This window comes from Meleagris gallopavo, chromosome 16 (assembly GCF_000146605.3).
Source record: "Meleagris gallopavo isolate NT-WF06-2002-E0010 breed Aviagen turkey brand Nicholas breeding stock chromosome 16, Turkey_5.1, whole genome shotgun sequence".
Classification (NCBI taxonomy): Eukaryota; Metazoa; Chordata; class Aves; order Galliformes; family Phasianidae; genus Meleagris; species Meleagris gallopavo.
The window spans coordinates 11,332,288-11,346,659 of record NC_015026.2 but is presented as its reverse complement, the minus strand read 5'-3'; the positions used below and the strand labels follow the sequence as shown (position 1 = coordinate 11,346,659).

Genomic DNA, 14,372 nt, shown 5'->3' with positions numbered 1-14,372 from the left:
CTCTTTTCAGATAGTAAAGTTAATTTTAAAAAAAAATCCTAAGTAACCCTGAATTCCTATTCCTGTCCTTGTGTCATTCCCAACAGAAATGTTAAGTAACTGAGAAGAGAGCACTTACAAGTTATAAAGCACTAAGGTAGAAAGGAACAGACTGGACGTCAAAAAAAGTTTCATACAATCACAAAAACTCAAAAACTTTCTGCTTACAGCATTTAATTTCACTCAGAAAGCATACGATGCAGAAGAAAAATGAAGAGGAATTGAAGTTTGTCAAGGAAAACAAGATGTGCAGAGCAACAGCTGCACTTCCAGCTTTGCAAGACAGATATAACGAAGCTCTGAGTATGCAGTGGACTGAAGGGCAAGAAGAAGAAAGTTCAGACCTCACGCTGTGACACAGAACAGCTCTGAAAAGCAAATTCTGCCTTTTCTTAGTTTAAAAAAAAAAAAAAAGGAAATCAACACATGGATCTTAACTGTAATAGAGATGTTTCTCACATACTGGATTTTGATATTTTGAAAACAGAAGAAAAATATGCAAAGTGTAGCACAAGTGAGAGAATTGAAAAATAATAGAAGATAGAAAAACAGGAGCCAGCCAGGACTACAGATAAACACCATAGTGCCATAGAAGAAGTCCAGAAGAAAAAGAACAAAAAAAATACACACTGGTTTTGTGTGGAAACCAAGAAAGACAACTGAAAAGGTACCTTTAGATTCATAACTCTGCTTCAGCAAAACCATTTGAAATAGTTGCACTAACAGTGATGCAAGAGATGCTGCAGTGTGTTTGACCAATCGCAGAATCTTACTCATGTAGAAATAGGTGCCTCCTAGTGAAAAAGAAGTGTGAACACAAATTATTTACCTGCTGAAAGGTGCACCTCTACTCGCCAGTGAGCATTAGCTTGCAGAAAAGTGAGAACTAAGCATCAAAAGCTTTAGTTTAGCCAGGAGTATGAAAGTTCAGCAAGCATGAATCGAGAAGTCTAGATGCTTTAGGTATTACAGGCCAGTGTTTCTGCATCAACTATGCAACCTGTAGGAAATGCCAAGGTATCTGTCTTGAAGGCAGGAGTACCTTTTATTAGTGAGAATTAAAAAACTCCAATGAATAGCAACAAAATGCTTGTTTACATAACTGAAGTTTTCTGATACTGATTTTGTGAGGTCAAAACTCCAAATAATTCTGGTTTGAAAGGGAGATAACTTTTCATCTTCTCCTCTCCTTTACAGTGGAGGAAGAAAGTTACTGCTGTGGTCTGTCTCAAGTGCTTTAGAGATGCTTCTCCTTTAGAACAGCAGGGATGAAGCTCTCCATGCTGCTGCTTTCTTAGAAACAACCACACTTCAGAAGCCTGCCACAATTTTGGGCTCCTTGATCCCAGCGCTCATTTAACCCAAATATCAGATTCAAGTTCAGGAGAACATATGAAGATGAGTTCATTTTTAAGATTCTCCTTGGTGAATACAAACTCTGGAACTCAGAACAGCTTTTTATATGGTGTTGCTAAGCAGCTCATTATGTCAAGACAACAGAATTCCTACCTCTCCAAAAAGGAAAACTTGCCTGAAGTATTTAAAGTTGCACCACGCAGTTCAAAATCCGAAGATGTATAGCTAACTGGAAATATACATCATTCAAGAATAACACATCTACAGAGTCCTAAAAGTGGCTTTTTTTCCCCCCCAATTTCAGGCCACTAAAGAAACACCTGAGTAGTGATTACTGAGGACTACCAAGCATCAAGAAGCTCAGGGTGCTATGCAAGAGGCAGGCAGACACCACCAAGACGTGAGGCCAACTCTGCAGAGAACGGAGATTGCCTTGGAAAAGCAGACAATTTACTGAAGATTCAGTTCCATGTTTCAGGAACGTGGGCACTACAAGTCAACTTGAAAACAGTTTTACCCTTTGGAGTTCAATTTTTGTAGTGGTTGAGATTCAGCTCCTAAATAAACACTGGAAGGTTATGCGAGAAGAAAGAGTTCTTTCTCAGAAATTTCCTGGGCAACAGAAGCACTGCTGAAATAATGGTTCTGCTCCATCTTGAAAATTCAAATCACGTAAGAAATTGGGACCACATTGAAAGAGTTCCAAACGAAAATCCATGGACAGACAAATGTAGGTCCAGTGACAGATTAAGAGGCGCCTAAACACCTGTGCTGGATGAACAGCCCATTGTGTTCTGTATCAGTTTAAACATGCAATCTATTAGGATGCTAGGAGGTTCATCTGACATGGAAAAGGTATTTCATAAGAAGAACCACAAGAATTTCATTATTAATAGATATAACAGGGTAGGAAAAGTACTGAATTAGTACTATGCAAAAATGTATCAACTAAGCCACATACTGTTCTGCTACTCAGGGAAAGCACAAGAGAAAGTTACTTACTAGATGCATGTCTCTGGCTCCTGTCCCTAGAATAAATCCTGGACGATGGCCCAGAAGAAGCAGAGTATGCTGTAAGAACCTCCTTTCGTTCAGAAAGCATGCTGCAGTCACTGCACGTGTACCCATTTATCATTGTAGTCTGCGTTTCTGCTGTTGCTATATCACCATTTCTCTGCAGGAGCGTGGCATCACTACCTAGGAAACCAGGAGCAGGACATTCAGTGCAAGAATTATTAACATTAGTTACCATTAAACAGAACTCATAGAGAAGCAAAAGAAAGGCGTAGTTACCTTTAGTGTCACCATCATCATCAAGACCTTCAAAGAAGAAAGAAAAAAAATTTGTTCACAAAGATAAGGAAAAGCCCCACGAGCAACTATGATGTGTGACGTGAACTCAGAGCTGGGGTCCTGCTAACTTTAAGACTGCAAAGAAAGGTCACTTGAAGATCTAACATTTTTCAGTGCATTACATGACAAGATTCATATATCCATATCTTAACAGCTTATGAAAAGTGTTCTGACACAGAAGCAGCCAAGTATGGATGACAATTACACTTTCTTTTAGCTCCCTTTTCACTTCAAAGCAGCTAATTACAAACTTACACTGTTTTTCTTGCTTAGTAACTACTTTTCAATCTGGATCTATGAAATACAGTGTTACCACAGACAAGTAATCCAAATCTTACCATGCTTTCTACTAAAATTGAAACAATTCTTCGCGTTCTCACTGTGGGACAGTCACAAATGTACTGACTGGAAACAAGCAGTCTGAACTGGGTGCTAGAGTAAGTTGCTGATCTCCTTCACAACACTTTATGAAGGTGACTCTCACACTTTCTCTTCAGATTAAGAGGTTGACTCCAGAAAAGGATGCTTGTTCATACTTAGGAAAAACTACAAATTAATCATATACAAAAACCCCCAGGAAATCTTGAGGCATCACCAACTTCAAACTTTCAGGTGAAGGTACTTTACATTACTTGTTTATTCTACCAACACTTTGAAACAATAAAGACAGAAAAACAGCTTCGCTTTACAACATGAACTATGTCGACTATGCTAGCACAACCAAGTTCACACAGTGGAGTGTGAATTTCCAGCAGGCATCTTAGCAAAGCAGATATCTACAGTAAAAGTAGAAGTACATGCAGGGGGCACGATGGGAAAATGGGTGAGCAAGAGAGGGAAGATGTGAAAACGTTCACACACGAACTGTAAGCAGCTTTGACAGTCTGATACAACCAGTAGCATTCATGACCTACCCCAGAAATGATCAACTTCTGTCTGCTCTCGAATCGAGGATTCATCCAGCACAGTGGACACCATCGACGTATCGCTGGCACGGCTGAGGAAGCTGCTTTGGTTAAAAATGGGAGAGCTGGACAGATTTTTCCTTGGCATGGCTCTCACACTGCCAGACTGTTTATTTATGCTTTTGCGCTGCTTCACCATACTAGAAAACAAAGCAATGAGAAAACAAAAAGATAGAGCACTAACAGATAGAAGTTCCTGTTTTTCACTTAGGAAAGAATTTAATAAAAAGACATCAACACTGATGTAACTGGGCAGCCACAATCAGATTTCAGAGAAAATTCTTATTTCTACGCTCCTCCAGTTTTACAAAGAATTCATTGTAAATCATACACTCTAAGTTATGATATTAAACTGAGAACAAGAAATGAAACAGCAAGTAAGCCATTTCTGCTTTATCGTGTTCAGACAGGAATTCTCAAGACTCCAACCAAGAAATCAACCTGTGAGGATAGAAGATGCTTACTTAGAAGACTGTTCCCTGAAAGTCAGGCTCCCGGAGTAAGAGCTGTCATGAAGGATATCACTTCGGGCACTGTCTGGTTTATTAACTCCTGCAGCAGCTAACCGTAAACTACGCCGTGACATCCTTGGTGAATCAAACACTGGATCTATTTTGTGTTCAATCTCAAAATCCAGAGCATCTGAAGAATAACTTGAACTAAAACAAAATAAGAACAGAAAAGTTAGAATTCAAGAGAAAATCCCCCTAGAAATGAGCATGCCCTTCAAGCTAGACTAAGTTTCAATTGAAAGCAGTTTATCTGGGGTTATGGAGCAAGTTCCACAAGACATGCAGTGTTACCCAGATAACAGGAGCACAAAGAGCAATTCCTATGACAAGTTTAACAAACAGAAAGCAAACCACAAGGAAGAAACAAATACCATGGAAACCACATCTGCAGCTGAGGCAGAGCAAGCATTGAGCAGCCTCAGACATAGCACTGTTAGCACCAATTTAAGAGATGAAACCATTTATGACACAAAGCTGCTTTCCCATGTCTCGCTGCAAATAAAAATATAATCATGATGCATTCTATGTCACAAGGTAACACTTAATTCTCCTTTGTCTTTTTTTATTTAATTTTTTGCTTGCTGTTTTATCCCACAGAGGCAAATACATACATAAGTAAGCTTCATTCCAGTATTTGATTTGAAACAGAAATCAAATCCACATCATACACTTGATTCTTTCAGAAGCTTCATAAGAACTCACAATGAAGACAGAGCATGCAATAGCAAAGCAAGGCAAATACAAACAGATTAAGCAGAAGAATCAATAAGACATGCATTTACTAAGACAGAAGTTTAGCCTAAAGCAGAATACTTGTTCTTGCAATGAAAGGAAACATTCAGTTATGTAATGGAGCAGGATTACAGGATGCTGTGCAGCAGAAGCTCAGGTCCTACAGCTGCTCAGCATGGTGAACCAAAGTATCACAACACAACTGCTCTAGGCCAGCGTTCCAGTGGGGTCTGCTTCCTCACGGATACACAGAGCTGGAACAGCAGTTACTTTAATGCCCTGGGGGTTGGATGCCCTTTTATTTCCCCACCTCTTTTTTAATGTCTCTCAAAAACAAAAGAAAGAGAAAAGAAAACTGAGAAGGTATGAAGTGTTACCTATAGAGGCTCCTGCCCCCAGGAGCCCCTGGAATAAGCAAATAAAGTGGAGCTCAATAAATACTATTGTGCAGTCTGAATTTGAAATGGATGCTCTCCAGAATACAAAAGCTGCTGCAAGAAGTATTATTGCAAAACCAATCTTCTGAATGCAAAAACTTCTCTTATGGTGTGTGAAAATCCCAGAACATTACAAAGTAACCATCTGATATGTAATGTATTACTCTAGCATGCAAACAAATTAAGGTGGGCAGTCCCAGCAGCAGCGCCCCAAGCTCTGACAGGTGGCTTTTGAAACGAGTTTCCTGACTTACACGTAGGATACAACGGAGTTGGAGCACACAAATGGAACTTCTTTCACCTAAAAAGCCTAATCCAGCCAGCACACTGCAGGCAAACAGCTGGGTGCTCCAGCAGCAAGCTGGCATTCAGCCCACAGGACCAGACCGGTCTGTCTGAAATAACTCCTATGCCCAGAGGTACTCAGACCTGGCAGCAGGCCCGTGGCACCACCTGTTCCATCTCACTGATCTGCCCTGCCACTGCTGCCCAAACACAGCACAACCTTGGGCAATGCAGGAGTCTCAAACACTGCTTCACATAAACCCAGCATGCGTTACTGCACGAGTTGTCATCAGTCCTTCTCTGTATTTGGGTAAGGGGAAAACTGAAATAGCCAGGAGCTTCCTCGTGTGAAAACAGATTTAGTTGATGTTTGGAAAGGCACAGAGTAACAACACATACAGTACTTTCACAAATAATAAATGTAGGCTTGCATTCTGACAGAGGTGAAGTGAGAAGACAGGTCAAATGTGACTCTTCCTGCTGTCCATTCTGAAATTATCAGAACCTCAATAGTTTACAGTTGGGTCCCTCCCTAACACTTGTTTCAGAACTCATTTTGCTATTTACACTTGCCGCTGTGCATTTGCTTATCCTCATCTGCCCCCAGCATTTCTTACAGACACTCAATTCACAAGAACACAAAGTACACAGGGCAAGCTGACAGCTGTAACCAGCTCATTTGTTTCTGTTTGCAAACACTTGTTGTTATTAGGTATCTCAATGAGCACTGATAACAGTTTGGGTTGAATACCCAGCTTGGAGTTGGCCCCTCCACCTTAAACAAAAACCTGACAACAGAAAATCACTGTATCTTTTCCCTAAGCTAGAAAGAGACCTTCCCCCATTTATGCAGGAAAATAACTCTCTTTATATTGAAAGAAAGTCTCCAAAGGCAGGACAGGATAGACATCTCTCTCAATTTCCCACCTTGGTTCCAAGTTTTGGAAAGCTAGATCTTTTCCTTCCATAGAAGAAAGTAAATTAAACAAATTGACAAGAAAACAAAAAACAAAAAACCAGGCCTTTCTTTCAGAGGACAGAAATGAACCTATACATTGATATTATTCCTCCAAATGTATAAGGCTAGCCAAACAACTTACTAAAGGCAGGATGCAATTAGCCTATGCTCCCAGGTAACACCTAGCAGTGCAGATGGGCTCCCCCGGCTGCTGGCACACCTCTGACCTCAGCAGCTCACATCTATTCCCTGCCCTACAGCTGTGCCCTCGGTACCTCCTTCACACGAGCTCCTAAAAGATACCCTCTCCAGTGGGTTAATTCTAAACTATAACTTGGTAAGCGGAATGAAAATGCTGCCTGCCAGTTTTAGCACACATAACCTTTTCTCTAGAGGGCGTGAAATGTAGTTTATTTTATATTTTAAATGTAATTTATTTTATAAGTAGTCTTTGGAAAGAAGTGGGCAGTAAGGTTCATGAATACTTAAGATTGTGATAGAAGAATGCAGTGCACCAAGGAGACCTAGAACCAAACAGACATCATGTGCATACAAACAGTATGTGACCGTTCATATGCTCTGCGAGGAGAGCATCACTTACATTAACTGATGGACACTACCTTGAGTCGTAGTTATGGCTTTGATCTGTCCCAGAACATGTGTAAAAAAACAAAAACAAAAACACAGATAGTCTTCCTCTGATCCACTTTTATAAAAAGATGTCTGTGATGTAACGCAGTGACCCAGAAGTTAAGCCAAAAACTCATTATGTTTGGAAAGAGAAAAGTGCTAAAAGTACCTAAAGGTACAAAAAGGGCATCCCAGAAGATGGGTGACTACAAGGAGAGAGCAGCCTGAGGAGTGGGGAGGAAATTACATGCTGACAGGTGAGTGAGATTCACAGCTCTGACCTGCGGCTCCAGGAGGATAAAGGTTATTTAGTTACTTCAGTTCAGTGCTTTTCAGATTTGAGTTGGAAGATTAAAAGCACAAAGCAGAACTGCCACATTATGAATACAGAGCAATCACTGGCAGTATTAATAGAAATCCTTTTAATAGGTTATAGCCAACTCTATTAATAGCTCTGTGCTATCTAACTTCAACGAACTCTCCTGCAAAGCTACACACACAGGCAAGTTCCTTTAGAGAAACGCTCAGATTCTGTACAGATCCAATTGCCAAAAGCAGAACGACTGTTATCAGATATAAAGTGAAGCCAACGTGGGCCAGGAGGAACTTCAGCACGGAAGCACTTGGGACTATCAGCTCTGCTCAACTCACCCTTGCTTCAGATTATTCAAATATTAACAGATCCAGCTGCCAAAGAACGAGACGAGCAGCACACAGCGAGACTGCAGCTCTCCCTACGGACCCTGAAAGCAGGCTCTGCACCAAGCAGTTTCCCCCATTATTTTACCATTTTGAACATCACACAATTCTCCATGAGGAAGTTCTAGAGAGCACTGTCTGATCTTTTGTTTCAAGGAAAAGTTACAATGATGACATTAATTTCAGAAAAACTGTATCTGCCCTCATTAAGCCCATTTTTAAGTGTCAGCTTCGCCAGCCCTAACATCTAACACACTGAAGCACAATGTCAGAAAGCTCCAGTAGATGCAACTCTCCCCTTCCACAAAAACTTCTCCACAATTCCTCAGTTTTGCAACACAACCACCTTTGTTTATGTAGGAAGTCAAACACTCCAGTTACCTTCTGCACAAGAACTGCCAGCAAATTAAACTGCACTGCAGATTTCTAAGGCACTCGCTCTGCACACTCCCTTCCTGGCAGCCAGCCATGCTCATACGGTATCCCTGTTTGCTTGGGAGAGAAACAAACTCCTATCTGACAGTGGACAAGAACAGAAATGCTGCTCAGCCTGGTTCCAACCCATGATAGTTTGAGCACACCATTGAGCTTCACTTCTGTCATATTCTTTCCAAGACACAAAAAAAGGCCCAGAGCTAACAATCTTCATTTCTTAAGTTAATACTGAGTTCTTTATTTTTCCCCTCCTCTGCAAGAAAAAAAATAGCTGGTTTGGAGAAGATTGCACAGTTGAAAATAATAGTATTGTTTCAGACAAATATAAAAGAAATCAAATTAGACATTCTGCTGCTCTTTTTAACAAAGATACACTGTGAGACATCAAACCAAACAAACTGCCTAAACCTGCTGAAGAATCAGGGCACCTCCTGCTGTCCTGCACGCTCTTTCCTGATGCTGCAAAGCACACCTGCATTAAGCAACATTGCAGCCAGTGCTTTCTTAAAACTTGAGGAACAGCTGCAATTGCTTTTAAGGGGTAAAACATTCGTGTGCTCAGTTTTGCAAAAATTGCTGACATCAGAGTATAGATAAGAAAATGAACCCCAACCCAGTCCTCAAAATGACAAAGTTACTCAACTTCAGAGCTTACAAAAGGAAGAATTACTATTAATTGGTGATGTCATGGTTCTGCCAATTTCTGGTTTGTAGGCAAGCAGCCCAGTGTTCTCCACCAAAACACTAAATTGACACACATCAAATACACAGCGATGATATACAGGCACAGAAGAAACAAATCTCACTCCATCTTAATGAGCAATCTTTTTTTAAAGCTGAAATTAAGCCAAAGCAGTCACTCAGACCCGTTCATGCATACTGGCTTCAAACTGCATTTATTAACTCAACAGGAAAAACGAGATGGATTTAATCCACAGCCAATCTGCTCTGTTAGTATTCAAAAACTCCAACGGGCATCACAACAATTGTCTGCACTGCAGACTGGAGGAAAGAGCAACCACTGCAGTTGTTTTTTTTTTTTTTCTTTCAGAAAACAGAAATGATTGAAGCACAATCTAATGGTCAGTTTAATTAAAAAAAAATACAAGAAAAGTTCATTAGAATACAGATTTTTATATTTACACAACAGGCAGTTTTGATTTTCAAGTGATCAATATGCAACTTCTAGCAGCAATAAGGACATATAAGCAACATTACAGATCTCACAAACATAGAAGAATTTGGTGACATTCTGAGAGAAAACAGAAAGCGTCACTAGGTGGGGACTCATCTACCCATAGCAACTAGTAAACACTGAGTCATTAGCTCCATCTCTGTCCCATCAGCTCAGCACATACACTCTGGCACTAAGGACACGAGCCATTTCAGAACAGACCCATTAAGGCACGTTTCTGTAGAGAGGCTGTCTACGTACCACGAAAGCTAGTCCAGAATTAACAACATTCAGAGAACATACAGTTTCTCTATAAGAAGAAAAAAAGTTCTCACCTGAGAGCATATGTATAGCCAGTGTTCTCTGGCACACATTGGGGAGGAGTGTACGTATGTAGACGTGAAAAGTCCATGGTGACAGTTTCAAATCATACTGTAAAAGGTGAAAATAAAGCAATGCAATGACTTACAACTGTATAAAGCCAATGTAGGAGCCCTTGCGTTATTCAGCCTGTGTTTCCAAGTATTGAAATAATTCAAGTGACTGACACCAAAAATACGGAGCTCTCAGTGTTCCAGCACACAGCTGCCAGAGCTACACAGCCCTTATCAGCCCCGCATGGAGTCAGCATACTTCCGACTGCAGGGCGGTTTGGTGGTGGGTTTTTTAATGATAGTCTATTTCAAGTCATTTCCGAGTTCTCTGGAACCGTGCTGTAACATGAGCCAAGGCTTTTATCACAGCAAAGCTGCACCACTTCCATATGACCTCGCCATACTACCAGGCCCAGCAGCCAGATGTTGGCCCCTCCTCGCTGTGCTCTCAGGTCTCTCCACAGAGCTCTGCTTCAAAAGGCCACTGAGCACAGCACAGCTGCATTACGCACCAACAAAGCTCACTACATGAAACCTGAGACAAGTTTTTACATATATTCAAATCCTTTTACCCTCTGAATGCCACTTGCCAAGCAGCAAGGAGGCTTCACGTGTTTCACATTGACTTGTTATATTTGTTAACAGTTAACTTGCTGCAGTAATAGAAACACTGGATACACGCCCTTACAGAAGAGCCAACTGCAAAATGACTCACATTGCTAGAACTGTCCTGTGCCAACAGGCAAAGAAAAAAAAACCCCACAGTGCCCCCAAACAAAACAAAAACACAAACAGAAAACCCTCTATGAAATCTTCAAAAGGCATCAGAGTTTCAGGAAGGAAAAACCTGGTGGTGCTGTATCACGGAACTCCTGTGACTATTTGTGGTATATTATGTAAACTGACCTTTAATTTCTAAATATTTGCAAAACAAAACAAAAATCCTTGAGACCTTCTCTATTCAAGTAGCCATAAGAAAAATGTTGCTTTCCCAGAAGAGGTTGTTTGATAGTAGGTTACTCATGGTCTGGCTGTTCTGGATGGGCATGGTTGGCAGAGCAGAATCCTGGCTATTTCCAGCTCATCGATGGCTCCTGTTTCAACAACAGGAAAGGATTCCACACAACTGCACTGACGTGCCTAACTAAAATATACATGTTCCTGGCTACGTTTTAATTCTTGTAAACAAAATATCAACAAGCATCTCATTTTAGGGATGCTGTCTGTGATTCTGAAGGAGTTTTTATTTGTATAGTAACCTAAAAAAAGCATAAAAAATAGAGATAACAAGCACAGGGAGTCCCAGGCACTGCTAATGCCAGTGCAAAAGGGAACCTCCGCATGTAATACTGAAACCCTTTGCCACTCCCTCTGCAGTCTCCAAATCCCGATGGCAATGAAGTAGGAGGACATTTCCTTTGCTGCTGACAGCTGAACTTCCTGCTTGTTTTTAAATCACAACTTACAGACCTGAGCACTGCAGCTTCCTGAATGCAGGCACCTCCCATGCATCTGTGGGGTCACTGAGGAGTAAGGTCTCTCTTCTGCTCTTCGCGCATTTGTTTTTGGAGATTTCAGAGATGACATTTCCCTTAAATGATCTTTCCCTCACTTGTCCCAGGGCCAACATACTTTTAATGGCTTGTGTAACAAATTTGTTGGTTATTTAGCGAAAGCTTAAACCAACAGTGAAGAAGTATGGGCAAGGCAGTCTGAGTGTGCTAGAATAAGCACAGAACAGCGCTACAGCAAACAACTGCTGCCATGCTTTAACAACAATCAGCCCTCCTTTGAGACCATAGAAAATGGAGACCAAAGAGCAACAATTCCCCCAAAAGTGAAAGTGGAAATACAGTGAATTTCAACATGATGAAACCTCAAAACTATGATAATGGCTGATCTGTCTAAATTGAGGCAGCACCCCTGTTCAGTTTGTACTGACATCCTCAGCAGTTTCACCAATAAATCCAGCTTTTAACTGGCAGCTCAACACCTGCTGTCACGCTTCTGACATCCAGCAGTGTTTTCCCACATGTCTCAATACTTCCCCAGCTCCTCCCTGCTGCTCACGTGGACGAAGCAGAGGCAGACTGAAAAATAACACATTGGCTCAGGCTTCTCCTGTTCTTGTCTCCCTCTCCAAAGATCACTCGTTACTTGAAATTAAGTGGTAGAACCTGAACTCCCTATTTGATAAAGTCTGAGATACAACACTGAGCTCTGTAAAATGCATACTTGACAGTGGCACTACTAAATGAAAACCTTGACTATACTTATACCTAGCTCCAGCAACAGCTGGTTTTCATAGCACCAAGATCTCCAGCATAGGTAAGAGGTTCACCACCCCACAGCCAGAGATCCCTCTTACAAGATTCAGTGATTTTATCTCATTATGTTTTTCTGATTCTCTAAAATTAAGTCATACTGAAAAGGAAAAACAATTTACTTCGTTTTCAAAGAGACGGAACTGCCTTAACTGTCTTAAATACAACTCAAGAATAATCTTCTTAGGGATAATAACCATGGTTTTTAAAACCAGGCACTTCAAATTTACTATGAATCTGGATTTTTTTTTTTAAACCTGGCTACCAGGTTCAGACTGATTTTAGAGAACTCACTTTATTTGGAAGTGTTGTATGTGTTACAGCAGAGCTGCAGAGCAGATGTGGGTGGAAAGCAGTAACTCCCTCTAATTTGTTCACTTGTGCTCGACAGCACTCTTTTGCCTGTCCAGCCCATTAATTCCTCTTGTTTACAAAACTTTCATATACAACTGGAACAGAAAAATAGAATTGAATAATTTGCAATTTTAAAGCCATGAGAGGTAGACACAAAATACAGCTCCAGTTTCAACATCTGGGGGCTCATGAGACTTACAACTTAGGTCCCCAGGGATCTGTCCCAACTCAGATTCATGCAGGCCTGAGCTTTGTTGTCAGTTTTACCAGGTCCAAGCTAAGTACACCTTTTTCCTTCAGAAAGCCCATAAAACATTTAATTGCCTAAAAATGTACCAATAAAAACGTTTAACACAAGTTAAAGGCAACTGAGGAGAAGCACAAACTTCACCTAAAACACAAGCAGAGATTAGACAGCTGTCACATCACTGCCATCACTCTTCAACTTTCAAATGGCCTCGAAACTTTTACTGAGGATACAGCTGGATTGTTTGCTTCTCGGAGAAGCAGATGACAACAATCATCTCAAGCATCAGCTCCCTCCTGCAACTCAACCAAATTCGGAGTCAGGCAGAACAGAAGGAAGCCCAGAGTCCTATAATCAGTGCTGCAGAATTTACCTTTTAACAAAGTCCTTTGGCTGTTCCCCAGAGAATGTGGAATACCAAGTGTCTGAGTGACACAAGGCCACACCACTACTTCATAAGCCTCTTTACCCGATTTGATGATCACTTTCAGGACTAGACAGCCTTAACAAAGGCCCAGAAGCGCTGCAGCAAGCTTCCTTGGTTGTATTGCAGACAATGAGATACTCTGATAGTGGCCCTGAAGCAGAGAAGGGTCAGAAGAGCAGAGGCAGCACCAAATACACACTGAATATACACTACAAGCACGTAGTAAGGACAAGGGTAAGCCCCATCCTCATATGCTTCTTTGAACACATGGACAATTCTATCTCAGCACTTCCTGAAGAGCACCTTTGCGACAAAGAAAGTGGTAAAACACCATCTCACAAAGTCAAACTACTCACCAGGAAGCTGTTATTGAGCAGGAAACTTAGTTTCGGTTTTCTAAGTCCCAGGAAAGCTTTTGTAATTGCTGGAGCACCCTGCAACTGGTAACTGCTGGGCCACAGCAGCGGGCACAAAGGACGCAAGGCAGACTTGAGCAATGCTTTAGCAATATCTTTTTTGGGGGTGGGACAAATACTAACAGTAGAATACATCAATTGCCTGTAGCTTTTACAGTGGCAACACATTTAAAGCTTTAGAAAGATGTTGATAGGAATACTTGACGTAGAGCCCACCTAAAGGAGCGTATTTGCTTATGATTTCTTATGCTTACAAGGTTAAAGCAACTTTTGGATAAATTATTAACAGCAATGGAAGCAGAGCATGTCACGTACGGTTCCTGAGAGCAACCTATTTTTATTCGTAATTTCAAATTTTGTATTATTTGGAATAACCAGTAAGATTTCTCTTTTCGGTATTAAAGGCAAATTCTTAAGTCAATAGATGCCTCGTGGAGCGTTTCCATACCTCCAAATCACTACAAGTTCCAACAGGCTGAAGGGCAAAGAGCTCCGTGCTACAGCAGGACTTGATTAAAAACACACAACCGACGTCATTTTCACACAAAACACAACAACACGGCGATCAAACTGACGTTTCCAGCCGGAAGTTACGCGGAGCTCCGCGGCCGGCCGGCTCACACGGCAGTCAGCGCTCCGCACAGCGCGGAGCTCC

At 41.2% G+C, this 14,372-nt stretch overlaps 1 protein-coding gene across 3 annotated transcripts; it reads right to left on the bottom strand.

The window, feature by feature from the left end:
- Positions 1 to 33: 33 nt before the first annotated feature.
- On the bottom strand, positions 34 to 14,335 carry LOC104913439 (SUN domain-containing protein 1-like). 3 transcript variants are annotated; one of them, XM_010719673.3, is made up of 7 exons: positions 14,166 to 14,335; positions 9,911 to 10,007; positions 4,178 to 4,372; positions 3,663 to 3,853; positions 2,689 to 2,715; positions 2,398 to 2,592; positions 37 to 833 (listed from the first exon to the last, which is right to left on the bottom strand). In XM_010719673.3, exons 2-7 carry the CDS (start codon positions 9,985 to 9,987, stop codon positions 385 to 387), a joined length of 1,134 nt encoding a protein of 377 aa, XP_010717975.1. In that variant the 5' UTR covers positions 9,988 to 10,007; positions 14,166 to 14,335; the 3' UTR covers positions 37 to 384. The 3 variants fall into 3 exon arrangements, with proteins under 3 accessions (XP_019476405.1, XP_031411741.1, XP_010717975.1); XM_031555881.1 differs by lacking the exon at positions 14,166 to 14,335 and having other exon boundaries at positions 35 to 833; positions 9,911 to 10,001; XM_019620860.2 differs by lacking the exons at positions 2,689 to 2,715; positions 14,166 to 14,335 and having other exon boundaries at positions 34 to 833; positions 9,911 to 13,611.
- Between the last annotated feature and the right edge of the window lie 37 nt (positions 14,336 to 14,372).

Bases quoted from the DNA above. Each gene is read 5' to 3' on its own strand.
- LOC104913439 (XM_010719673.3), bottom strand. From the start codon at position 9,987: ATGGACTTTTCACGTCTACATACGTACACTCCTCCCCAATGTGTGCCA. The intron at 4,373-9,910 runs GTGAGAACTTTT...ATTTTGTTTTAG, and splicing joins GGCTATACATATGCTCTCAG to TTCAAGTTATTCTTCAGATG. The intron at 2,716-3,662 runs GTAGGTCATGAA...TCTTCTTTGAAG, and splicing joins AGAAGTTGATCATTTCTGGG to GTCTTGATGATGATGGTGAC.